Source organism: Pimephales promelas, chromosome 20 (assembly GCF_988280905.1).
Source record: "Pimephales promelas chromosome 20, fPimPro1.hap1.1, whole genome shotgun sequence".
Lineage (NCBI taxonomy): Eukaryota > Metazoa > Chordata > Actinopteri > Cypriniformes > Leuciscidae > Pimephales > Pimephales promelas.
In genome coordinates this window covers 12,525,132-12,551,649 of record NC_142788.1, presented here as the reverse complement: position 1 = coordinate 12,551,649, position 26,518 = coordinate 12,525,132, and the positions used below count along the sequence as shown (strand labels likewise).

General features: G+C 38.2%; 4 protein-coding genes across 7 annotated transcripts; all 4 read left to right on the top strand.

The window, feature by feature from the left end:
* Nucleotides 1-278: 278 nt before the first annotated feature.
* haus8 (HAUS augmin like complex subunit 8) lies at nt 279-4,563 on the top strand. Its single transcript, XM_039658492.2, has 10 exons — nt 279-431; nt 1,234-1,295; nt 1,382-1,440; nt 1,563-1,695; nt 1,841-1,948; nt 2,042-2,133; nt 3,523-3,681; nt 3,766-3,907; nt 4,135-4,276; nt 4,378-4,563. Exons 1-10 carry the CDS (start codon nt 364-366, stop codon nt 4,505-4,507), a joined length of 1,095 nt encoding a protein of 364 aa, XP_039514426.2. The 5' UTR covers nt 279-363; the 3' UTR covers nt 4,508-4,563.
* An 891-nt stretch (nt 4,564-5,454) lies between these two features.
* Nucleotides 5,455-10,596, top strand: sac3d1 (SAC3 domain containing 1). The gene is made up of 4 exons (XM_039658449.2): nt 5,455-5,912; nt 6,913-7,285; nt 7,367-7,643; nt 9,241-10,596. Exons 1-4 carry the CDS (start codon nt 5,887-5,889, stop codon nt 9,702-9,704), a joined length of 1,140 nt encoding a protein of 379 aa, XP_039514383.2. The 5' UTR covers nt 5,455-5,886; the 3' UTR covers nt 9,705-10,596.
* A 150-nt stretch (nt 10,597-10,746) lies between these two features.
* Nucleotides 10,747-17,971, top strand: mrgbp (MRG/MORF4L binding protein). Of its 4 annotated transcripts, none has more exons than XM_089124260.1 (6): nt 10,747-11,081; nt 11,590-11,711; nt 12,508-12,589; nt 12,676-12,750; nt 12,956-13,104; nt 17,119-17,354. In XM_089124260.1, exons 1-6 carry the CDS (start codon nt 10,946-10,948, stop codon nt 17,134-17,136), a joined length of 582 nt encoding a protein of 193 aa, XP_088980386.1. In that variant the 5' UTR covers nt 10,747-10,945; the 3' UTR covers nt 17,137-17,354. The 4 variants fall into 4 exon arrangements, with proteins under 4 accessions (XP_088980386.1, XP_039514413.1, XP_039514396.1 ...); XM_039658479.2 differs by having other exon boundaries at nt 10,754-11,081; nt 12,956-12,992; nt 17,119-17,971; XM_039658462.2 differs by having other exon boundaries at nt 10,755-11,081; nt 12,956-12,992; nt 17,123-17,971.
* Nucleotides 17,972-19,198: 1,227 nt separating this feature from the next.
* On the top strand, nt 19,199-26,273 carry eef1a2 (eukaryotic translation elongation factor 1 alpha 2). Its single transcript, XM_039658437.2, has 8 exons — nt 19,199-19,433; nt 19,949-20,143; nt 22,468-22,647; nt 22,845-23,141; nt 23,268-23,418; nt 23,576-23,832; nt 23,918-24,152; nt 25,715-26,273. Exons 2-8 carry the CDS (start codon nt 20,000-20,002, stop codon nt 25,840-25,842), a joined length of 1,392 nt encoding a protein of 463 aa, XP_039514371.1. The 5' UTR covers nt 19,199-19,433; nt 19,949-19,999; the 3' UTR covers nt 25,843-26,273.
* The last annotated feature ends 245 nt before the right edge of the window (nt 26,274-26,518 follow it).

Here is a 26,518-nt window from a genome sequence, read left to right as displayed (position 1 = left end):
AGAATATAAGAATATATGATTCTAAGATATTAAAGCTACATATTATTATTACGTCAAAACTATCATGGATTTTTTTTATTACAAAATGTTTTAAAATTCAGGAAGTTAATCACTCATAAGTGATTTATTAAAATGGAGGAAAAAATCATTTTGTGATGTAAGTTACAGGAAAAAATGTGAAACTATTCGCAGACCGACTGTAATTTATTGTGTGTGTTTACACTCCAGGCTGAGAGGTGGCGCTGAACGCAACTCATGTTTGCGCTTCAAGCACACAGAGGAAGACAATCGATAAAACGCGGGGTTACTTTACAAAAACATCACAACAGACTTCGATCCGATTCTTCTGAGTGTTTTAAGAAAATGGCATCTAAAAAGGCGCCGCTAAATATACGTAAAGTTGAGAAATTAGCTTCAAGTGACTCAAAAAAGTAAGTTTTTTATATTTTAGTTCAAGTTCAATTCTCTAAGCATTTTCATTGTCAACTGTTGAATTATGAACGTGCTTGTATAATGTACACAAATAAAACTTGTTGCGTTATTTGTTTTCTTTGAAGTGTCATATGTTTTAGCCTTACTCAGTGGCCAGTGTTGATCCTGTAAACTAATAGTTAAGGTAATATAAGTAATAATTATCTAATTTGTTTATATAAATATATGTTCAAATAATGTGGGCCACTAGACGCTCTGTTTTGAAAATGACAATGAATAAACCTATCGACTTGAAAAAGGAAACTAACTTAAGTGGGCTTGATAAGATGATATTATTATTACTAATACTAAATATGAATTAACTTTATTTGGTCTAATATACTTTCTAAAAGACATGTGATATCTCTGTTTCTGCTACATAAGCCGAAGTATGAGTCAAAGTCCAATTCATATGATACTAATTTTACAAAACAGTTGACATTTATTCTTTAAAGGTGCATATAAAGGTGCATTCTTTAAAAGTTTTTTTTCAATGTTGATTAAAAGTACTCGTATCCTGATAGCAATCACTCTTAAGTGGTCTTGATGTATTTTTATATATATATCGTCTGTGGAGGGCATATGACCATAAAATGTTTGTTAAATCATTGCATTCGTTCCCAATGAAATGATGTGTTCCCTGTCAGTCGACGTGTTTTTGGCAGCCTGTTCCTTCAGTCTTCATAGGTCATCAGTGCGTTCATATACACACTTATTGTCGATTTCATGAATGCAAATATTCAGACAGCCTCTGGTTTTCAGTTTATCCACCGAAAATGAAGTCAGTGGTGGAAATAACAGTGGTGCGAGGAGGAAAACCAAAAGTAAGAGCATGACTTACAACTTCTCATAACTCATTAATGTTATTATACTGCCAATTCTGACCGTTTCATCTGATCTTGGTTTGTAGCGTCAGGGACCATTGTAAAGTCTAGGTACATGCAAATCGAAACAAAGGCTCCTGCAAAGGTAACTGATTCCAAAAATACTTTGTTTCAATACTAAATCTTGACATCTGTGTTGTTGTGTCTGTTTTCTGTCATTTCATAACAATATCAAGGTTTATTCTTTATATGGTGTGTGTTCTGTAGAGCAGTGTACAGCAGCAATCGATACTGATGCCACCCAGACCGTCCTCTCCCAGAACGGGCAGTACACGAAAGCCGAGGGATGGCGTCCTGTCGAGACGTACAATAAGCACTCTGCCATTCAATGACTCTACCTGTGAGTGTTGGGCTCATCTGCAGATATGTCAGGTTAAATATTCACTATCTGCATAGGGTCTCTGTGTTGGTTTAACTAGTTCAGTTGTTGTATAGGCTTTATTGTATTAGATAAATGACTTGATGAATATGATGTTTTCCCACAGTGGCCTCCAGCATTCTGGAATCCTCGAATTTGGGAGGAAATGTTTTTCAGTCAACTGTGTTGGACGGCCACTGCATACGTCCAGATTTAGATGTCTCCGTTATTAAAGGTGTGGTACTCATGTCGTCTGGAGTAAAGCATTAATGCGATTATGTTTTAACGGTTGTTTGCATGGCTTGCATAACAAGTTTAATATTTCCAGACAAAGTTGTGGTGCCAGGCACAGTGGACCCCAAGAATGAAGAAAGGGACATGGCAATGGAGACGTTCTTGCTGGCCTTCATCACTGCTAAGGTCTGATGTTAAGTTGATCAACATAGTTATTGAAGATGACACAACTTAACCTGTGATTTTTGTTTTGTTCAAAAAGCAATGCTTTTACTTAAAATAAATAAATAAATAAAAAATTTTTTTTAAATCTTGTTGACATATAACAGTGAAAGACTTAATGTTAAGGTCTGAATGGAACCCATTGAGGCTACCCATGAACATTAATACAGGAAGAAGTACTTAAAAACCAGCCTTTATTAATTATTATTGCAGAGATGGGGTTGAATGGGATATATTTGGGTCTTTTTCGAAACGTTCCCCTAATGGGATTCTTCAGGGCTTTTTTTCCCTTACTCAGGACATATTGAGGCTACAAAATCAGTTGAGTTTGCTTCTGTTGCAATTTGTTCAACCTTTTTTCATAAAATGACTGGACTAATTTGCCAGCATTTGATTAAAGTGCCCCATAATGTTCCTAATTTTGTTTTGGAGGTCTCCTACAAAAGGTTTACGTGCATCCATGCTCAAAAAAACACTTGATTTTCTTATAATATACATTGCAGCATTACTTATTTTCAGCTCAATCAAGGATTCTCTAAACCCCATCGTCCCTTTCTTTATACTCCACGCTGATTGTTCAGAGGGGCCAGTCTGTTGTGATTGGTCTACTCTGCTCTGATTGGTCAGATGGGCCAGGCTGTGTCCGATATCGCCCCCCATAACCTTAATAGGGCGCTATTTAGGGGACAACCATTTGTAGTGGTGTCCGAAACCATAGTGGACGTTATCGAGTGCACTCATTCAATCCCACAATGCACCGCATAAACGAGTGTACAACTGATGTTCTCTCCATGGCTAGAGAATACCCATAATGCCATTCACTGAATGAATTCCTCCGTCTAACCAGGAGATGAATCAATCATCCATCCATTTTCCAAACCGTCTTGGTCTTGTGAAATGTTATACAGGTATACATTCCTTTTTTATTGAAATTAAATGGTTTAATTAAGGCTGATATGTTAGTTTCCATGTCAGAGTTCAAGATAAATCTTCATTACTCCTGGAGCTGCCAGTTTATCAAGTTTTAAATGATTAAGGCAAGAACAAACTATGCAGAGACGGCAGCCATTCCAGCGTACTCGTCATTTCATTCACTCCCTCAAGTTGAGTGAGTAACGTAGGGAATAGTGAATGAGGGTATAGGGGGCGATTTCGAACACAGCACTAGTCTTGTTGTTGTAATTGGTCTGCCCTGATTGGTCAGATGACCTAGTCTGTTGTGATTGGTGGTCTAATCTGCTCTGATTGGTCAGGTGAAATGGCTACTGCATTTAGAGCATGAACAAATATTGAGCATATTAATCCAAAATAGTTCATTATAAAACCCTTGTTTGATGATGTTTTTGTTTCTAGATTGAACATAATACCCGGAAAATGAGAGAGGAGGCTGAGAGGAATATTCTGGCCGTCATGGAGAAAGAGCAGCAGTTGAGAGCTCAAGTTAACCAAAAGAAACGACAGTATCTGCTGCTGGAAAAGCAGAAAGAACTCAACAGTTTACTGGACGTACAGGTGAGGTCATTGTCACACATTTAACTCTGTTGCTTAAATCTTAATGTTATCGCATCTCACAGTTGAGTTCCCTTTTTTATGCAGATAGAGGCTTTAACTCCTGTTGCTGCTGCAGCAAACACATTTGCAGAAGATTACAAGTCATTTGCTCAAGCCGTTGATGCGACGAGACACAAGCTTCCTGTGAAGAATGTTCACATTGGAGATGACCCAGAGCAGTTTTTAGGTGAGATTTGCTCAGCATATTATTTTATGATGTTTGTATTTATATATTGTGCAATTTTTGGGTATGTCTATGTTAAACATGTTATATTGTTGAACGTGAAGTAATTAAAAACGAGACATTGTGTGTTATTGAGGGATTGAAATGACTGGTCAGCATGCACCTTGAATCCAACTGGTGATTTTGAATATTTTCAATCAGATCTAATGAAAAATATTTGTCTTACACAGACAAAGCGGTCGGATGTCTGAGTCAGAGCGAGCGACTCTTGCAACACTATACAAAGGACATTTCCACTGACTGTGAGGCTTTAACAGAGTGTTTTGGAGAGATGAAAAATACAGCAAATGAAATTAGCCAGCAGTTGACAAGGCAAGAGCAATTCAGTCTCCATACACTATGAAAGACTTTGCACATTGTAAAGTCTTTATTCCATATTTTAACTTACTTTGCTGTTTCATATTTTCTTGTAGGACTTTTTCTGATATTCTGGAGGTGTCTTCATTAGTAAGCCGGGAAACCGTTTTGGTCCATCAGTCACTGGAGGAAGGCCAGATCGGACAGAGCACAGCCCAGACACTCTTCTGCCCCTCCAGGGCATGATATGCTGTATAATTAAGGCGTCTATCTACAATGAAATAAAGAATGTGAATAATCAATGAATTGTAGGTAGTTATTTCATCCATTACTGAAGCAGGATTTAAGGTATTTGTCACATATTCATAGGTCTGGTGATGGTGTGTATTTTATTAGGAAAAACAATGGTGATTCATATTTATATTACAAATTGATTCAAATAAAATTAAGAGAAGTTGATAGGTTTCTGTTGGATTTGTTTTTGTCTAAATTCTTAAATTGAAATCAACACACCAAACATTATGAATGTGTATATGTACATAGAGAGAGAAATATTTGAGACCATACTGATTTAATCAATAACTTTAAAGTCCTTTACACCTAACATTAATACCTGGGACCTTGAACTGACTTGTGAAGGGGATTTTGTAGTCATTACTACGGTTGATTTTTATTATCTAGGTTAATCAGGTATGTGATACACTTTTCCTAAAAAATAATAATTATAAAAAAAAACAATAACCATACTAATGTGTGTGTGCCCTATTTCAAAAGTATACTGTGAATGCTTTAAAAGTTTATTTTGTGTATTTTAAAGTTGGTGGATTTTTTACCATAGACTGTAGGTAAAGAAGTAAATCCATGAATAGAGTCTCTGCAGCTTTTATCTAGAAATAATTTTGCAGTAAATTTGCAGTTTATTTTTTATGTTCATAAACATTTTGTCGTTTTATTTAAACAGATATACACGTATATGTATAGTATACCCAGGATAATTATACGTTATTTATACTTATACGTTGTTTATCATGTTATACACGACGTGCACGCAGTTTTATATGTGTAAAATGTAAGCGGATTTGACGTACAGTGTCAAAGAAACAGACGACCAATCGGGGATGTCTTTACCATAGATATATAAAGGCTAGATGTGCTACGGCGGAGTTTCTATCGTCATCACCGACGGCCATCTTGTCACAGACAAGCTGATGTAAGATGAGTGGTCAGCATGAACACAAATACTCTTATCTCGTTGAAATCGTGACGGATTTACAAACGGTTTGGTTTCTTACAAACGTTATTAATGTGGCTATAATTATCTGGATGATTATTTATTTATACACTTTTTATTCAGAAGTATGCATTGTAGTAGCTACATCTCTGACGTTTATAACAAACCAAACCGTTTAAAAAATCGGTAGAAAATTGAGCAAGTTATGGTTATTTAAATAGTACATGTACCATTACCACAATGTTACGAGTGAGCGAGCTGCCTGAGACAAGATGGCCGCCAGGTGCAGACGACGACCTCCATTGGCCAGCAGCGCTGACGACACTTCTAGCCTTTACGGCAAGTGACGTAGGAGCAGTTGTGATCATGTGATCAACAACAACAGGCACGACCAATGAACACAGCCATGATGAGTAACGCGTGAGTCTTCCAAAAGCTTGTTTTTATTTTGATTAATGCATGACTATATATGACAGGAACATATTATATTTACATACCACTTTAAAAGTTTCACTAAAACCCGTTTGATACAAAGAGTATCCGCAGACAGAAACCGTCTTTGTTAGAACAGGGCTGATGCCAACAGTAAAAGCACAAAACGTTAACTAGTAACGTTAGCAGATTACTACATCTTACTCATGACAGACTGTTTATTGGAAATAACTAGTTTTGAATCTTAAAAGAGATAAATTATTGTCAATAAATAGAAAATAATTGCTCAGAAAGGTTGCAGTTAGCATCTTACAGACCTGTGCAATACTAGAAACGTAACAAGAGATGATAGAGCCTTTTGCAATAATTCATCATTTTTATATAGTCACATATGCTATATATACTATTTAACAGAGCTGTTTTCTATCTGAATATATTTGAAAGTGTAATTCATTCTGACCAAAGCTGAATTTTCAGCGTCATCACTCCAGTCTTCAGTGTTACATGATCCTTCAGAAATCATTATAATATGCTGATTTGATGCTGTTTTTATCAATTGTATGCTAAATAATTAATAGTCAATTGGTTAATTACTGGTTAGTTCGCCTATTTGTGGAAATAAATATATTTTTCCATTCTCTGATGAATAGAAAGTTCAAAAGAGCAGCATTTATTTGAAATAGAAATATTTAGTAACACTATAAATGCATTTTTTGTCACTATTGATCAATGTAATGTGTCCTTACTGAATAAAAAGTATTAATCTATATATGTCTCCACAAAATACACATCTGTTGATGATAAGCAGCAGCAGCAAATCCTCATATTAGAATGATTTCTGAAGGATCATGTGACACTGAAGACTGGAGTAATGATGCTGAAAATTCAGCTTGGACATCACAGGAATAAATTACATTTTTAAAAATTTTGCAGTAGAAAACAGCTACTTTAAATTGAAATAATATGTACAGTATATGTGTGTGTTTAGGTGGCATCACTCTAGGAGGGGTCGAGGACACAGGCATAAGGAGCAGGGTCGACCGAACAGGGAGCGGGCGGTTGAGCAGAAAGCTGAAGACTCGGTGCCCCGCGGCGCCTGTATGACTATGTGCCCTGCCTATGAATTACGCCAGCGGGAGGCCCAGAATCGACTGCACAGGTTTGAGATGTTGGCCGGCACAGAGCGGGATCGCTTGCCTCGTGCTGATGTGTCACGTGCTGTCAAAGAGTACTCGCGACCTGCTGCGGGGAAGGACTCCACGAGAGCCAGTGACCTCCGGCCTCCGTCTGTGCTTTTAAAGACTGTGTGCTATTTAGTTGATGACATTGCAGCTTCCTCTACATTTCAGCCATGGACGGAGGTTTGTAAATTGCATTTTGTCATCTTTATGTGTAATATGATGGGCATTTGAAGCCTGTCTTGTTTACGTTCTGATCCACAGGTGTACAGTTTCGTGTCTGACCGCCTGCGTAGCATTCGGCAGGACATGATTATCCAGCGTGTCTCGGGGCCGGACTGTGTGGCTGTGCTGGAGAAAAGTGTGCGATTCCTTCTCTACGCCTCTTACAGACTCTGCGGGCAGCCACTTCAGTATTATGACCCGCGGATCAATGACACTCACCTCCAGGAAAGCTTGAGCTGGTTGCTGGAGAACTACAGAGATGGGAAACACCGGCATCAAGAGGAGTTCCAGGCCTTGAGTTTGCTCTATAACTTGGGTGAGTGAGTGAGTGGAAACTGTTAGTCTCAGTGCTGGTTAGTATCAGTATATTGTTTTTATTATAGTGGTTGCCTTGACTTAGTTTGTTCATCTCATACTGTGCGTACACCGGACACACACAACACAACAACAAAAAAAAAATAAAAAATAAAACCCAAACAATAATTATATTATAACAACAGTATAATTAATGATGCACAGAAACTTTGGCTAAAAATATTTTATCTGAACTTTTCAGCCGAAAACATCACAGAAACAGCAACATTTAATTAGCGCTTCTTCAATGATGAGTTTTGACATTTTATTCCATACCGACCGGATTATGTATGACTAAAATTATAAATTGTATGAGAATGGGGAAGAATGTGTCAGGTGAGCTGTATTATTTTTTAGTCTTGGGACCATATAGTTCGATTTTTAGGGTCCATCATGTACAGCAGCCTGGGAGAAATGCTAAAAACTGTAATGTCAAATTAATGTCAAATTTTATGCATTACAGGTCAAATTTTATGTCCATGCAAATTTATCCATGTATGGCAAACTGCTAATGTACAAAACCATGTAAATGATCTGGTTAAGGATTAGCTACAAATTATTATAGACATTTATGCATTTTCCCAAAAATGCTAGTTGTGGGGTAAGTTGTGTCAGATGCTTTGGGGTAAGCTGTTCCAGCGGCTCTACCACTGGTAAAATCAATATTTTTAGGACCTATGATTTTCATGATGTGGAAAATGTCATAAATACAGAATTTACTGTATAACATTTGTCACATTTTTTTGATGAAGAAATAAAAAGCAGGTCAGTACACTTAAATCAATTCCGTATATAGACTAGTGTCTTTGAATATTAAACCTCAAAAAGACAAATATGAATCCTGAATAAATATATATATATATATATATATATTTTAAAGAATAAATATGAATTCAATTAATTAGACCTGCTTTTTGATTATGGAAAAAAATTAAATGGGCCCTATATTTCTCCTTCATATGCTGAAAATACTTTTACTCTTAGAAAAAGTTGAAAAGGTTCACTACCTTTCAATATCCTGAATATTACAACTTTTTTTTTTTTTGAATAATGAATAATAGTTTGCAGCAAAAAAACATTTGAAATGGGATTGGGTGTATTGTTATCGTTAACTAACTAAAACTATAAAAAAAATATTTTGTTAATTGAAATAAAGATCAAATAAGATAAAATATAAATGGATACAAAATTATAAATAGATAATAGTTTATAATTTAAGGTGTAGTACTAATATTGCTAAATGAAATTTAACAAAAAAAAAACAATAGATAAAAAACCTATATATATATATATATATATATAACGAAAGCATATTAGAAAAATACTAAAGAGTAACCTAAAATTAAAATAATTAAAGCTAATTCAAAATTATCTTCATAACACTAATTTGTATTTAAATAATACTAAAATAACACTGACTCTAGTATTTTTTTCTCATTTATTTTCATATTTCCACACACATTCCACATTACCATAATTTACTTTGTTGCTCTCAAGTGTAAAAATGGAGTTCTAATAGAGAACAGATAAACATTTGTATCTTTTCTTCATGCTTTCAGGTTCAACTCATACCCTTCAACATGTTCTTGAGCTGCCCGAGAGAATACGCAGCTCTCCTGCAGTTCAGCTTGCTCTGGCCGTTAACAGGGCACATTCGGAGCGCAACCCGGTTCGGCTGCTCCGGCTAGCCCAGAGACTGGACTTCATCCAGGTCTGTGCCGTCCACCGACACCTGCTGCCCTGCAGGAGAGACCTGCTCCTGCTCTACAGCCACGGGCACAGCAGCCGCAACTGCCGCTACCCTCTGCAGAGACTGGCACGCCTCCTCTCTCTCAAAGACCCGCTGGCGGCCGAGCTGTGCCGGGCGCACGGCGTCACCGTCAGCGGAGAGTGGGTGAGCTTCTCTAAGAGCTCCTTCAGTGAAGCTCCGTCTGCAGATCTGCCGTGCAGGCGCACGCATGAGCCGGTGGACGACGAGCAGTGGAACTGTCCTGCCGGCGGCGTGATTCACGGCTGTGCCTGAAACCACTGCTTTAAACTCTTGTTCATTTGCACGTGGCGTAATGTTTCAGAGGCATTTCCCACTTCTGGAATCATGGTCAAAAAAGTTTCAATAAAGTTTTTGTATTTTATATATAAGTGGTTCAGCAATATGGGTTTTTCAGTGGTCATTGCCAATATTGACTACAGAATCATCCAATGCCTAATAATTAGACATGCTAGTGATACAGTGTTTCTTAATCAGTAGTGACACAATGAAGCAATACAATAATCTCTTTAATGTAAATCTTTTTAACAAATGCGACGAGCAAAATTACATTTTGTGCATCACTTGGTTTCTTTTCCTGAGGCGTTCCAATGTCCCACCCATGGTGAAATCCTATTGGTTCAAACTCTGCACCACGTTACTGCATATTAAACATCAAATATGTTCTCGTTGGCTATAATTGTGCTGTGCAGATATTTTGTTTTCGACGTGAACAAATTTGTTTGTTGATGGATATTTGTCTCCTGGTTATGATGAGGTATAAGGCTCATAACATTTCATTCAGAGGTGATGTAAACTTAATCAAATAAATGAATTAAAACTTTTTTATACAGTATATACTAGATAAAAAAAAAATATTTAATGGCATTATCCAGCAACAAGAGTTTAAGCACATTTTGCTAAATACTAAATTAGCAAATATTGTCCGATTACTATTAGTGTCTATGGATTCATGGCATATTAAATGAATAGCAGAGAATTAACAACATTAATAACAAGTCATAACAAACCCATGTAAGCAAAAGAGTGTAATTCTGATCTAAAGAGTTAAATGTTACAAAGAAATAAAAATGAACAATATTAGTAACAATTCAAAATAAATCCCTGTAAAAAAAAAAAAAAGAGTGCCATTCGGGTATATAAATAATGAAATAAAAGTGCAAACCTTGATTTTATGCAATGTATATTTTTATTGTTTATATTAAAACTACTATATAAACAAACGATAAAATATACAATGCCAACATTATGGCGTGTGTGTGAGAGTGAGAGAGAGAGAAGTGAGAGTGAGTGATTGATTGACTGGGTGTGTGTGTGTGTGTGTGTGAGAGAGAGAGAGAGAGAGAGATGGTGAGTGAGTGTGTGTGATTCAAAGCATGTAAGTGGACACTTAATGAAAGCACGCAATAATATGATGGTTGTGATGATGAAGATCTGCAGCAGTGACTGAGGCATTTCACTCTCATCTGCGAGTGTGTCAGACTCAGTGCAGAAACATGGGGGAGGCTGAGACTGTGCCATCCGACGAAAAACAAGCAGAAACCGGCATCTGTACCGCCGATGAATCGATAGTATGGAGTCAAGAAGTAGAAGTGTGTCTTTTTCACGCCATGTTGGGTCACAAACCCGTAGGTAAGATGAATTTATTTATGAGTGATGTGAATAACAGGCCCGATCTCTGTGTATGGACCCCAGGCGTGAAACAATGTAACATAATAAATAAGCACCATGTGCTCCTTTTTGCCTTTTAAAGCTCTAAAATCGATTATACGTTTTTTTTATAAAATCCAACATATTGTAAAATACTGAAGCATTTTAATCTATGGGTTTTAGTGGTCTTTAGCTTTATCGAGTCCAATCGCTTAACGTTACTAATTATTTAAGACAATTTAATATAACGATTACAATTACGACGGCTTTTTTATTGCAGAGAATTATATAATTTGACTATTTAACAAAATGAATAATTCTGTGTTTACGGAGGTAATGTACTAGTTTATATCTGTTGACATATTAGCAAATGCTAGCGCGGCTGCTAACTAGCATGATAGCATAATGGCTAGGCTAATCTACATCAACACAAAGGTGTTTTCTATGCTGGAAGGTGAGTTTCTTTTGGAAAACTGTCTTTTGTCTTCAGGAGTGAATCGTCATTTCCACATGATCTGTATTCGTGATAAGTTCAGTCAGAACATCGGCAGGCAGGTGTCGTCTAAAGTCATCTGGGATCACCTGAGCACCATGTATGACATGCAAGCGCTGGTAAGAGACAACCCAACTATTTTATGAGATTCATTCAATGCATACAATATACATTATCATAATAAAATGTTATATATGGGATCCAAAAGTGTAAATCTGGGATTCACAGTTGACATATTACAGTATTTCCTAGGCTGGAATTGAAGTTGTAGGGATTTTAAAACAATGAAACGTTTATGTTATTGTTCAATTCAGCTTCTCATAGTTAGAGATATAGGCCTATAGCTTCTATAATTCAATTATCTCTTACATAGTCTATAATATAAGGTCTAAAATTCTCACAAAATAAACCCTGGTGGTAGGGTGATCAGGACCCTGACCATAGCCAAAGTATGGGGGGCATGATCGCATATTTTCAATTAAAATGGCAAAATTTCATAAGTTGCGTAGTTCACATCACTAGGTACTATTACTGTAGGTCACTGAACGTTTCTATCATTAGAGTGATAGTTGTCTAATACTTAAATCTACTAGCATCTTTCCTTAAACTCACATTGCGTTGTTACAGTGATAGTAAGATATTAAGATATTACCCACCACCTTTGATTTAATTGGCCATCTCGATCATTTTGACTAGCGCTGTCAGACCGCTGAGGCAGAGCAGCCTAAAAATGTACCTTTCAAGACTTTTTCCTTAACAACAAACAGCTTGACTCCTTCTACACTAACATAAGAATAAGACTGATGTGAATATGAATTATGAAAATATGAATTGTTTCATGTTTTATTGTTGCAATTTCCACTGAGGAAAAAATACCATCAAAGCTAATCGGTAAATTACATTTTGTTGTTGCAGCATGAATCAGAAATCCTCCCGTTTCCAAACTCAGAAAAGAGCTTCGTGCTGCCTGAGGAGATCATACAAGATGTTAAGGAAGGTGAGCTGCTCTTAGTTTCTGTGTTGTGATCCTCCACAGTTGATCTGTTTTACTGTTTATTAAAAGCTCTTTATGTCACTGCCCAGGTAAAGTGGGATCAGAAGATGACGTGAAGGAGGAGTTTAAAGAAGAGAGCGACCCGCCTGCAACCCATGAAGAAGGTTCTCTCCTCCTTCACTCTCTTTATTTCTCTCATTTACTCACCCCTTTCTTTTTCCTTTCCTTTTCTCTCTCTCTCTCTCTTTTTGACGTAAAACGTCTATTAAAACCTGCGTCATTGCATCACTTTTTTTTTTCTGGATCGTTCTGCCGTTGGCGTGAAGCTCAGCGTGGCTCACACTGGTCATTTGTGTCTCATTTTCAAAGGTCTGGGTCCCAGTATGGCTGGCCAGGATTTTGCGAGGTATGGACAGAAGAAAACGTTTCGCTCTGTTCCAAAACTCCAGCTTGAGCTCAGTACAGACCAGCTCATTACCAGAGGCCTCTGTAGACAGCCTTCAGAGACCTCTGACCATGTGCGTCTTTCTATTCGTCTTTCTTTCGCTGTCCTTCTTTCTCTTTCTCTTTTGTCTTTTTTTATGTGTTCTTTGCACCCTAGCTTCTTGTTGTTCTCTCTCTGTGTGTGTGTGTGTGTGTGGGTGGGGAGGCATGAAGCATGGCATGTTGAGGGTTTGCTTTGACAGGTTTGTTGAACAGCAACTACTATATACTGTATGATAATGAAATAACTTGCAGAAAGGTTCACCAGTTTAAAAAAAAAAAAAAATGTTTTTGGTAGAAATGTTGAAGAAATAATACACATGCTTTCGACCAATATGAAAATTGTTAGTTATTGAAGCATCAAGCATACAGTAAAATGTAGTTATAAAATACAATTCTAGGCTTTAAAAGAATCACAGATACAAGTTCTGTTCCAAAACTAGGTGTTGCCCTCATTCTTATAGCCTACATTGGCAGCATTACTAACTTTATAAGTCACTGATTTGGAACCCTCTACTTTGGCAGCAACATACAAGTAGCACAATCAAAGCGCAGTTGTGTTAGCATGTTGCTAAGCTAACATCATCATAAGCTATTTTGACTATCACATTCTTGGATCTTGAGTTTCAGTTACTTAATAAAAAGAAAAAACGTATTCTTAAAGGAATAGTTCACTCAAAAATTAAAATGATCCCATAATTTACTCGCCCTAAACCCATTCTAGGACTATTCTTTCCCAAATTTGTAATGGCATTGCCTAGTGCCCAAGGTCACCCTTCTGCCAAAACTCAACTCGCTTGTGAACGCGCGTACGGCCATTGCCTGAAGCCAGTGATTATAGTTTGTATTTAAATATAGATATTGTTCTTATAAAAACCCTTTGCTTCGGTTTAGAAGGCATTTATTAACCCACTGGAGCCGTATGGGTTACTTTTATTTTGGATGGATACACTTATTGGAGCTTCAAAAACTCTGGCACTATTTAATCCCATTACAAAGCTGGGTAGAGCCTGGATATTTTTTAACATCGTTTGATGAAAAGAAAGTAATATACACCTAGGATGGCTCGAGGGTGCGTAAATTATCGTATCATTTTCTTTGTTTGGTTAACTAACCCTTTAAGTAGGTAAATTGTACTGTAATTTCAAAATGCGCTAAGAACCCTCTATATAGTTAACGAATTCCAAATAACACATTCAAAGCGTAAAATAATGTTGCATTAGCATATTGCTAAGCTAACAACACAAGAAGCTAATTAGCATGAGGTGCGTTCACACCATGTTGCACACTCGTAATTACAAAATTCTGACGTCACGTCATTTACATCACATGACCCCTACAACATCGTGTGAAAACACTCAAAAAGACTAACTCCAGTGGCAAATTTGTTTTTTATATGTATATATTTTTTACATACAAACAATAAACAGATTGTCTCATTAAAGAGTATATAGGGTTAGGGTCATATATAGGTTCAGAACATCCAATCAAAGCTAGCTGGACTGATATCTTCTGCAAAAACATTTGAGTACCACTGAAAAATATTCTTCCAAAACTCAAAAATCTCAAACAAAAAGTATGAGCATGCGTCCCATCAGAGCTCTTGCATCTGTCACATAATAGGGGAACTGAAGGGTTTATTTTTGGTATAGTCTAACCCATTCAATACTTTAAACTGTATAAGTTGTAATCTTTCATTAATAGAGCAGATCTGAATTCGCTTCAGTCCTTCTTCCCAAATCTTTTTTTGAGATATTAATTCCAGTATAATTTTCCCATGCAACTTTGAGGTGATCTGAAGACACTTCAAAATAAGAAACAAACCACGTCACCAAATGTTTGGTCGTATAGGGGATTGACCCAAAAGATCATTTATATAATGATCCCGAGGCAACTCAGTAAAAGAATGTTTTATGTAGTGGTGCACCGGTAGATATCGGAAAAATTGTGATAGGGAAATGTCAAAGGTTTTATACAAGTGTTCAAAAGTGGAAAATTTTCCCATTTATTAAAAAAGTCTTTAACCTTGGTCAGACCCCCTAATCCAACTTGCCAGTCAAAGAAATTGATTATCACAAATGGGCTAGAGCAAAAGGATGGGTCATTTTCAACATGTCTTCAATGTAAGATACAGGGTTAGAGCAGCTTAGGAGCTACCGAATTACTGACCATTTACAGCCACTTGGGATGAGTGTCCGTCAAGTTATCGGCAGCTTGATCGCTAATCCACCAGAACATCTTAGCCCTGGCATTAATAGCCCAATAATAATGACAGAAAACCGGTAGCGCTAGACCACCCAACTCTTTCGGCTTCTACAAATGGGCCTTAGAAATTCAATGTGCTTTATAGCCCTAAATAAATGGCAAAATGACTAATACATTCATATAAATGGCAAATATACAGTATAGGCAGGCTCTGAAAAAGATAAAGCGAGGCAAAGAGACAATTTTAATAGCATTAAAGATAACAGAAGAACCCTCCATTTATCAATTTTAGGCTTTTTTATGACTTCTCTGAAATTTTGACTGCAAATGTTATGTTTAACATTTTTAGGAAAGACTAACCCTAAATAATTAAACAATTTTGAGCATCCAGTCCTTCAACCATGGGCATAAATACACTATTATCCCAATTAACCAGCCTGTTCTCATCCTTTAGCGTCACATAAAACGCTATATGACAAAACGGCGCTATACTACGCACGCACATTGCACCCTTTATCGTTAATATAACACGCGAACCCAAGACGTCATAAATCCTTTAGCGTGAATATGACACGCACACCCTACCCCACACCTAAACTTAGCCCTCACAGCGCGTGTTATATTAACGATAACGGGTGCCGTGTGCGTAGTATAGCGCCGTTTTGTCATATAGTGTTCTATATGACGTTTAAGGATGAGAACGCGTTGAATTAACATAATGATCAGAAAAAGAGCCAGAAACGATTATTTAAATGCAATATGACCTCTTAACACTACTTTAGGTTTCCCACAGGCAAGAGTCTGAAACATCCCTTTTGTCGTTAGTCTCCAAAAATTGGCTTAAACATATAAAACTGAAGCTGTTTATTCAGTAATTATTTAAGATTGTAATGCCAACGATACTCCTCTCTTGGTAGCAAACTTTTCAGGCCCATAGAAATAGGGCTACGATCAGAAATTACAATATTATGATATTTTGTCACCCCCTGAATGAGTTTGGAGCCAATAAAGTAATGAATACGTGTATAGGATTCATAAACATGGGGAAACAAAGAATAATCACAAGCAGTCGGGTTAAGTAATCTCCATATATCCACAAGATCCATGGATTTGATCACTTATTTAAAACACCAACAGATTGATAATTGCATTAATTATGATACGGCGTGAATGTGCACAAAACAGTATAGGGTAAAATTTTGAATGGGAATAAAACCATTACCATTACCATTTTTTTTTTTTCTTCGTTTGATTTTCACAGAGCTCATTGCATTCTGGGATTGCATTTTTAGATTAGAGAAATGTGATTTTTCCAAACTAGGAAATTAAGTTGAAGTGTGTCATTTCTGTGCCACTAGCATCACCAAACTCTATTGAAAAATTAATGCTTTTCTGCAGTTTTCAGTTTTCTCTCTGTCTACCATTGTTTGGACAAACGTGTTCTGCTTTGGTTAAACTAATGTCAGGCTTCATTTAGTGTAGTCTAATGGTGCAGAAATTACACACAACACTTTTTAATTAGGATAGAAAATTGAAAACTTGTTTCACTTTATTTTAAGGTGTCCTTACTACAGTGTAATTATACATTTAAGTACTTAGTAAAAATGATTAACTACATGCACTTTTTGTAGGGTTCGAGATTGGTTTAGAGATTGGCTGCATGTAATTATGCATAATTCACTGTTAAATCAAAGTACATGTGACGTGTTACGAGGACACTTTAAAACAAAGTGTTTTTTTTATTTTTTATTTTTTATTATTGTGTTCTTAATCTGTTTTTCTTTCTGTTCCAATATCCCACCCTTTTTTTTTCCCGTTTCATCCTTCCCTTCTCCCTTCGTCAGGCAGCAATTCCTCCGTGAAGATGTCGGAGAGGTCGGGCAGCGGGCGCGAGAAAGAGAGAGAGCGGGCCGAGAGGGGGGGCTCCGGTGAGACGGGCGGCGGGTCGAAAGAATCAGCCGGGGAAAAGAGAAAGAGGAGCCGAGCCGTGGAGAAGGTGATGAACTCCAGCAACCCCTCCAGCCCTGGAGGAGCCAAGCGCCGCAGGACGTAGCCGCAGCTTGCAGCAGGAGGACTTGGGCGTCAGATGTTTGAAAAGAAGTGACTGAGAAAGGCGTAGCTAATATCGGTCACGCTAGAGTCAACGTGAAATGACATGACCTGCAGGGGATGTGGTATGTTCGTGTGCGTTATCTGCAGTCCAGGGGTTCACTGCGAGGCGTTCCTGTGCTTTAAGTGTTCTGAGCTGTTCACAGACAGAGACGGCAGAAATATAGAGGAAGGACAGGATCAGACTAGACTGATGGGGAGAGTATGATAAACTAATAAGCTTTCCTCTGCTGAGTTTGGAAACAAGCAACTTTTTTTTTTTTTAAGGGAAAAGAAAAAACGTTTCTGGGAATTTTTAAGTGGTCGCTTTATTTTAATTTTGTCCAAGCCAACGTGTTTTTGAGATGGACTGAGAATCAACTAGTTTGTTTTGTGATGTATTAGGACTTGCACTGCAAATAAGTTGAGCTAAACGTCTGTTATTAACTGTAAGAAATAAGCTTATTCTATTAGACGGTCATTGATCAAATGCTTTGGAAATAGTTCTGGATATACACTGTTTCTGAGTCATGCTTGATTGAATTATTTGACCGTATGTGTGTTGAGCGCATCAGGAGTTTGTCCCTGATTAAATATTTGTCTGAACAATGTTGGTCTGATTTGAATTCTTAATTCCCGTTTCTCAGCCTGAGCCATATAGAAAAAAAAATCTTAACTCGTGATGCCACACAAGTTTCTTTCTGGTTTTTGATGAAAACATTCCAGGATTTTTTCTGTTCAAAGGGCTTTAAACGATTCCAGACAAAGAATAAGGGTCTTATCAAGCGAAACGATCGCTCATTAAAAAAAAAAAACGTAAAGTTTACGTTTTATAAGCTCAAATGCTCGCCTTGCTCTGTTCTATGATGCGCATTTGTGACTCTCCTGTTCATCAAAATCAACGAATCTTTTCCCGATTCAACTCGTTCATTTTGTTTGTTGAATGAACCAAATGACACGAAAAAAGATTCGTTCATTTTGATAAACGAGTTTGAATAGTAGAGTCACAAATGCGCATCACAGAACAGAGCAAGGCGACCATTTGAGCTTATAAAACGTAAACTTTACTTCTTTTTTTAAAAATGAGTGATCGTTTCGCTTGATAAGACTCTTATTCATCGTCTGGAATCGTTTAAAGCCCTTTGAACAGTTTGCAGTTTGTACTGAAACTGTCTTTTGGACCTTGAACTGTTTGGTTCCCATTGAAGTCCATTATATGGAGAAAAATCCTGGAATGTTTTCATCAAAAACCTTAATTTCTTTTCAACTGAAGAAAGAATAATATGGATATCTTGGATGACATGGGGGTGAGTAAATTATCAGCAAAAGTTGTTTTTTTAAAAAAAAGTGAACTACTCCTTTAAGCAGTGCAACTGTTTTCAAAATTGATAATAATAAAAAATGTTTCTTAAGCATCAAATTATCATTTCTGAAGGATCGTGGTCTGTAGAAATGGCAAAATGAAGTCGAAGAGAGTAAACTTAATTAAAATGTTTTCTACTGTGATCTGCTCTTTTCAGATGACCAAAATGCACGTCAAATTAAAGTACCTGTTCAAAATGAGCATAATAATATAATTCATAGATGAATGAGGTTTAGTAGAAAATTACCATAGGAATAATGTTGTTCTAACTAATCATTGAAATCGTTTAAATGGTGTTCCGTCTAGAATAACCTGTTAATAAATAATGTCAAAATGATATTACGAATTTGTATTGACACTTCATATTTCAGACGCACAATCCGACCCACACAGCAAACCAATCCGATTCTTCTCCGGCAGGAGATAACTGAGGAGATCATGCTGAGTCACTGAAGACAGCTCTATGCCACTGTGTTCCTCCTCCATCTCTCCTACTCTTCCTCTCAGCTTGTTTCTGCTGCTGTTGCAGCTGTCTCACTGCAGTCCCTCATCACCACCAGCCTCCCCCACTTTGAGTGCCGCATTGCTGTATCAAAGTGGGGTGAGTTGATTACGCACACGGATTTGGACTGTGCCGCCACCTTTGCAGGAGCACACAGACACTGTCAGTTTGCTGAGGGGAGAACAAGGTCTGTCTGTCAACTGCAGGTAAGAGGCCACAGACATCTTCCTGCTGATAGACTTTAACTAATAACAGATGACAGCTTTTGTTCTGTTCTGTGTTTTTATTATGTACTTCCCTGATGAAGCTATTTGACATGATGTTTACTTGTCATTTGATATATGTAATCAAGACAAATTGACACATTCTGTTCAAAAGTAAGCATACCCCTGCATCTTAATTTAATGTTGTTTCTTTCAGCATCAAAGACTGTTGGCTTTTGTGATAGTTGCGCATGAGTCCCCAGTTTGTCTTTAGCAGTGAAGCTACCCTCTGTTTTTGACAAGAAGCCTGGAAGTTATTTGCGTATTCTGCACAAATGTTTTGAGATTGTAATTTTGCAAGGTTATCTCTTGCTCATCAGTCATATGTTATTGGTCAGAAATTACCTTGAATGGCTTTGCTTTGAAGACTGTCTTATACTAAATTGTGTTCCAGGATGAAAGTACATGTTTGTGTCTTTGTGTACAAATGTTCTTTGCCTCGCTTGCTACGGCTGTAGACAGAAGAGAGCTCCACCCGTTCCCATCCTTTCTTCCTGCCCTGTGTCATCATGGGAAAAGAGAAGATCCACATCAACATTGTGGTCATCGGCCATGTTGATTCTGGAAAGTCAACCACCACTGGCCATCTCATCTATAAATGTGGAGGAATTGATAAAAGAACTATTGAGAAGTTTGAAAAAGAGGCTGCTGAGGTAGGTGAGCAGAGTCTGAAGAGTTTTTTCACAGGAATTTGACTTTGGTGTTCTAAGCCCCTTTCACACAGAGATTCCGGAAAATAAACGGATAATGTGACCCGGCAATTGTCCCGGGATTGTTTGATTTCGGCTCATTCACACTGCCAGTGATTTGCCGGGATCTGTGAGTGCGTTCACACACAACCCGGAAAGATCCCGGAAAGACACATGACGTCAGGACGAGACGTGTAACGCACGCATCGAAAACATACACGTGCATACCGTTCCACAACTGGTGAACGATCTCAGCATCAGCGCAGATAGAGAGGAGCTCCTGGTCTCTGCTTCGTTCCAGTTTGTTCGTAGACATTTGTTCGTAGTTTCTTTGATGATGACGAACACAAACTTTCTTCAAAAAGCAAGACAGTAGCGCGATGGCACGAGCGTCATCACTATGACACACCCCTTATGGCGTTGGTCCTGGATTTTGTTTACACAGCGCACGTTCCGGAACTGATTCCGGCAATGTTACTAGGTCCCCAACCCGGCATCGATGCCGGGATCAATCCCGGGTCGTGTTTGCGTTCACACAGAAGGCGTTCTGGCAATTTCCCGGGATCAACGCGCTGTGTGAAAGGGGCACTAGTGGAGTCAAGTTGGTAAAGTGATAAACACTGATCAACGTAAATCCAATGGGTCTGACACCTCACCTCTGTCTTTGAGCAAAACGTAGGGGGTACAACACTATGTAGGCGCAGAGAAGCCTGTTATAGGTTTACCAAAGATTAGGTGCTTTAGTGACCTTGACTGAACATCACCCTCAGGATGGGTTTTTACCTACAGTACAACAAGAATGGGCATCTGTCCTGAGAAGTTTAGCTCCATTTATCATCAAACACGCCTGAATATTGTAATCTATATCTTCATCATTGCTTTAAATTTATTGGCAGGAGTGTTTGATTAGGGATGAAACTAAACGTTGCAGATCTGTGGACCCCCAGGACCAAAGTTGCCCATCCCTGACCTACAAGCTTCCTTTTCAGAGCAGGACTGTGTTGGATTGTTGTGAAAACTGTTGAACAATTTTTAAGTTTGAGAGTTGTCTGGAGCAAGTACCTTGCTCAGGGGCACAAAGTATGGACCATTCTGGGATTTGAAATTACATTCCAGTTGTTAAAATTGTAAAGAAACTTATTGCAAGGACAGTCAGAATGGCACAATAGCCGCTTTCCGAGCGATTTTTTTCAGTTCCTACAACCTAACGTTCCTGTAACCCTTTTTTTCTCGTGTTCTGACCGGACTAAACTGGGAAATTTTTTTAGTTCCTTAGACGGTATTTCCTATAACTCTTCCAGTACCTAGTCTAGAGCGAGGACTTTTTTAGTTCCCTTTCCCTAGGTCTATGTTGATTGGTTAAACTTATAAGTCACGCCCACTGTCAACACTGAACTTGTAGCGTGCTGTCTGCCATGCGCTGTGCAAAACAGCACTTCAACTTCGCTGTCGCAAGCAGCGAAACCGAGTTTAGGGGAGAGTAGTTCTTAGAATTGTTTAGAAGTGGACAGTTCCTATAACTACTTGGTCGGAAAGCGGCTAATGTTTCAGTTGCATCTCATTGCACTACTCAAGATCCAGGGGGAGGAGTTGGATCCAGATCTAAGGGGTGGAAATGGTTAGGATTGGGAGGGGGGTTAGGGATCAGGGGGTGGAGATGGGTAGGTAGGTATATGTAAGGTGAATCCAACTCCTCCCCCTGGATTTCGTGTTCTGCAGTGAGGACCATCTCCAATGTTGAGGCAAAGCGTATGGACCCTTATGGGATTTAAACCTACAACCTTCTGTTGTCAAAATCAAGAGACTACAAGGACAGTCAGCTGGAGTAGGTGAATTACTGAATGACACAATGTTGAGGCATGTGACTTAAACCTACAACCTTCCGTTGTGAAAATTGTTACGTGATTTATTATTGGGATAGATCTCTGGCGTAAGTGCCAAGCTCAAGGGCACAATATTGAGCCATAATGTAAGATCATTAGCAAGATTTGAACCTAAAACCTTCCAATTAACAGTTCAGGGTTCACAGGTTAGAAGAGTGAAATGTTTCTCTACTTGGGGTAAAAAGCAGGGTTTAGAGCAATGATAACCCTGGATTAAGCACAATTTGAAGTTCCCAATGAGCTTTCATGGGGTTACAATGAGCACTTCAGAGGAAAAACAAGTTACCGGATTTCCAGTATGCCAGGCACTGGAAATAAACCTTTAATAGATATTGAATAAGCTTCATGTTTCATATCATCTCCTGCCTGCAACCACTTTACCCTCACATATTTTTGTTTTGGCAGATGGGAAAAGGTTCCTTCAAGTACGCCTGGGTTCTGGACAAGTTGAAGGCAGAGAGGGAGAGAGGAATTACCATAGACATCTCACTCTGGAAGTTTGAGACCACCAAGTACTACATTACTATAATAGATGCTCCAGGACACAGAGACTTCATCAAGAACATGATCACTGGGACATCTCAGGTAGTGATGGTTCTGACTCAATTACAAGAATAGTGATGCTTGGTGAGAACATCCCTACCTAATGCATAGATTCTCCAACATATGCCAAATATGATGAAAAATGGGTTTGGATAGGAATTTTCATTTGTAGGTGAGCTATGCTTGTAGACTGTGATCCATGCAAAAGTTTACTGTGGATCTCATCCTTTCTCTGCCAGGCAGATTGTGCTGTTCTAATTGTTGCAGCTGGAGTGGGTGAATTTGAGGCGGGCATCTCTAAAAATGGGCAAACGAGGGAACACGCCCTGCTGGCCTACACACTGGGCGTCAAGCAGCTGATTGTAGCCGTCAACAAGATGGACTCCACTGAGCCGTCCTACAGTGAGAAGCGCTATGATGAGATTGTAAAAGAAGTCAGTGCCTACATAAAAAAGATCGGTTACAGCCCAGCCTCCGTACCCTTCGTCCCGATTTCAGGCTGGCATGGCGACAACATGCTGGAATCGTCCTCTAATGTGAGTCACCTTGGCATGTGTGTGTTTGTTTTCTACAAAGACTACATACCATACAGCACTTTTCAATTAAACTCTTGGCAGAATGCTAGCGATTTGATTAATAAAATGGTCTCATTTGCTGTGCAGATGCCGTGGTTTAAAGGCTGGAAGCTGGACAGGAAGGAGCAGCATGCCAGTGGCGTTACTCTACTGGAAGCTCTCGATACCATCATGCCTCCAACACGCCCCACTGACAAACCCTTACGTCTACCCCTACAAGACGTCTACAAGATCGGAGGTGGGATTAACCCACTCAAATCAAAACCACATTTTATGGGGTGATGTCATTTTTAAGATCAGCTTGTGGTTATATTTTGAGTTTAGAAAGCTTTTGTGGCCCGCTACACCATTGTGTTTTCAGAATATGCTTATTCAAAGATGTCTTTTCTCCTCAGGTATAGGGACCGTCCCGGTGGGCAGGGTGGAGACGGGTATCATGCGGCCAAGTATGGTGGTGACCTTTGCCCCAGTCAACATCACTACAGAGGTGAAGTCGGTAGAAATGCATCATGAGTCTCTGAACGAAGCTCTGCCGGGAGACAATGTGGGCTTTAATGTGAAGAACGTGTCTGTAAAAGACATACGTAGAGGTAACGTGTGTGGGGATAGTAAGTCAGACCCGCCCCAGGAAGCATCAGGGTTTACAGCACAGGTGGGCAACACTCTTTGTCAGCTTGTTTGTTTATATACTTCTTGATATCTAGATTTTTGTTCCCCCTTCTCTTTCTCTTTATTAGGTGATCATTTTGAATCACCCAGGTCAAATCAGTGCAGGTTACTCTCCTGTCATAGACTGTCACACCGCTCACATTGCCTGTAAGTTCGCTGAGCTTAAGGAGAAGATTGATCGCCGTTCAGGCAAGAAGCTGGAAGACAACCCCAAAAACCTGAAGTCTGGAGATGCCGCCATTGTGGAAATGATCCCAGGAAAACCAATGTGTGTTGAGAGCTTCTCCCAGTATCCTCCACTGGGTACGTGTCCGGTGCTTTGCTTTTGTTTTCTTTGATGTTTTGCTTGCTTTCATGTTTTGTTTAGCTTTTATGATTTGTTTTCCTTTGCTTTCTTTTTGTTTTAGTTTATCTGTCAGTAGTTTTGTGTTTCTTTTAGTTTCTTTGATGTTTTGCTTTTATGATTTGTTTTCCTTTGCTTTCTTTTTGTTTTAGTTTATCTGTCAGTAGTTTTGTGTTTCTTTTAGTTTCTTTGATGTTTTGCTTTTATGATTTGTTTTGCTCTGCTTTCTTTTTGTTTTAGTTTATCTGTCAGTAGTTTTGTGTTTCTTTTAGTTTCTTTGATATTTTGCTTTTATGATTTGTTTTGCTCTGCTTTCTTTTTGTTTTAGTTTATCTGTCAGTAGTTTTGTGTTTCTTTTAGTTTCTTTGATATTTTTCTTTGCTTTTTGTTTAGCATTTTTGATTTGTTTTCCTTAGCTTTTCTACTGTCTTTATTTTTGTTTTGCTTTTAATTTATTTGTTTGCATTTTTTTAACGTTTTTATTCATTTAGCTGACACTTTTTATACAAAGCGACTTACAATTGCTATATATGTCAGAGGTTGCACGCCTCTGGAGCAACTAGGGGTTAAGTGTTTTACTCAGGAGGATTCAAACCCGGGTCTCTCACACCAAAGGCACTGCGCCATCACCACCCCATAGGTTTATTCTTTTATGGTTGGTTTTGCTTTGCTTACTTTTTGTATTTTTCAGCATTTCTAACAATATGAGTATATTTCTGGGGCTGCTTTATTATAATCATGATAAGATAGATGGGGTTGAAAATATTAATGGAGATTAGCTTAACTGAGGAATGTAACAGCTACAAAAAAAAAAAACGTAAGTCAAAGAACGGATTGAATAAGTTATTTTAACATTAAAAAAAAAAACGTCATTTAAAACGGCTGGTGCAATTTGTATTAATTCTGCACATAATAATGAGGAGAGATAATAAAACAGTTCCTTGATGTTCCTTAATAGTTCCTTGATGTTTTTAGATGTTTCCCATGACCCGTAAAGCAATTTCTATATCGGAGGGCTTTATAAAAAATACATGATCCATTTTTGTTAAAGCAACAAGCAAACTGTATTTAGGTTTGTCATACTTATTTGGAGTTGGCGTCTCAGGCTTACATTAGCGTTGGTCACTCAGTCTCATGATTAATGAGATTTACTGCAATTGTTGTCAGGTTAAAGGTCGGAGTCATCAGTGATGTGAGCCTCTCGGTGAGTTCATGATGTTCATGTTTCTCTCTCTGGATTACATTTCCTTTGATTCTGCAATTCCACTGAAACTGGCTATTAGCCTTGTTTCATAATACCGTCTCGCATCACTTTTGACCTGCTGCGATATCATATTTATTGCATCTTGTTCTCATTATTTTTTCCCCCTAAAATCTTATAGCATATCTTGTTTCTGTAAGGCACAATCCTGATAGATGGCTGTGATTGGGTTGAAGTCTTAAGTCAGCTCACGCATGCACACCACAAGGCCTTTCATCAATTTTCATTAAATTTTTTGTTTTTGTTTTTGTGTTGTCCTAGGACGTTTTGCTGTCAGAGATATGAGACAGACTGTTGCAGTCGGTGTCATAAAAAGTGTGGAAAAGAAGATCGGCGGCAGTGGGAAAGTGACTAAATCGGCACAGAAAGCTCAAAAATCTGCCAAATGAATCTGAATCTCCCAATTACATTGTCATCTCCGGCCTCATCTGGGCATGCTCAGTCTTTTTCCCCCTGTGTGCTTGAAATATGCTTGAACCAACTAGAATTTGATCAACTGAAGGAAATAATGAAAGACCCCTACACGCGTTGCATGGATGTCTGTCTGGATATATGCACGGCATCTATTAAATGAATGTAGCTGGTATTGCTGAGTAATGTGTGAGTGTGTTGTGTAAAGAAATCAGTGGGAAAACTCCACTTTGACCAATAATGATTAAGATGTCCAAAGGACATAAACTGCTGAAGTTTTGTAAAGTTTATAACTAAGCACTGACGAAAAGCTTATCAGTTCAAAGCAACATTTGTCTCCTTTCCGATCATTGCAGTCAAAACCTATGATGAATAAATAAAATGTTTCCAAAGTACAAAAGTTTATAAATCAAATGTGTTTTATTGTCTCTGAGGAAAAGAACATTTTAATCTGATGTTAGTTTCACATTCGTATTTGTTACTTTGGTTGTTTAACGCATAAGAGAGATATGGGAGAGACGGACAGGTCTGGTTGCTGTCTGCAAGGAAGAGCTTTGAGCTAAGATTACTGTGTCCTTTGGGCGTAACTACAGCAGAAACAGAGCTGTCAGATGAAGGATGCAAACAAACTCTGGGATGAACTGAGATAAGATA

What these genes read in the sequence shown, in the direction of transcription:
- sac3d1 (XM_039658449.2), top strand. Translation starts at nt 5,887, where the DNA reads ATGAACACAGCCATGATGAGTAACGC. An exon ending in ACAGCCATGATGAGTAACGC is followed by an intron (nt 5,913 to 6,912) that starts GTGAGTCTTCCA and finishes GTGTGTGTTTAG; the next exon opens with GTGGCATCACTCTAGGAGGG. An exon ending in GAGTTTGCTCTATAACTTGG is followed by an intron (nt 7,644 to 9,240) that starts GTGAGTGAGTGA and finishes TCATGCTTTCAG; the next exon opens with GTTCAACTCATACCCTTCAA.
- eef1a2 (XM_039658437.2), top strand. Translation starts at nt 20,000, where the DNA reads ATGGGAAAAGAGAAGATCCACATCAACATTGTGGTCATCGGCCATGTT. An exon ending in TGATCACTGGGACATCTCAG is followed by an intron (nt 22,648 to 22,844) that starts GTAGTGATGGTT and finishes TTTCTCTGCCAG; the next exon opens with GCAGATTGTGCTGTTCTAAT. An exon ending in CTCCCAGTATCCTCCACTGG is followed by an intron (nt 24,153 to 25,714) that starts GTACGTGTCCGG and finishes GTGTTGTCCTAG; the next exon opens with GACGTTTTGCTGTCAGAGAT.
- mrgbp (XM_039658462.2), top strand. Translation starts at nt 10,946, where the DNA reads ATGGGGGAGGCTGAGACTGTGCCATCCGACGAAAAACAAGCAGAAACC. An exon ending in GTTGGGTCACAAACCCGTAG is followed by an intron (nt 11,082 to 11,589) that starts GTAAGATGAATT and finishes TTTTGTCTTCAG; the next exon opens with GAGTGAATCGTCATTTCCAC. An exon ending in CATACAAGATGTTAAGGAAG is followed by an intron (nt 12,590 to 12,675) that starts GTGAGCTGCTCT and finishes GTCACTGCCCAG; the next exon opens with GTAAAGTGGGATCAGAAGAT.
- haus8 (XM_039658492.2), top strand. Translation starts at nt 364, where the DNA reads ATGGCATCTAAAAAGGCGCCGCTAAATATACGTAAAGTTGAGAAATTA. An exon ending in TGGCCTTCATCACTGCTAAG is followed by an intron (nt 2,134 to 3,522) that starts GTCTGATGTTAA and finishes TTTTGTTTCTAG; the next exon opens with ATTGAACATAATACCCGGAA. An exon ending in TGACCCAGAGCAGTTTTTAG is followed by an intron (nt 3,908 to 4,134) that starts GTGAGATTTGCT and finishes TGTCTTACACAG; the next exon opens with ACAAAGCGGTCGGATGTCTG.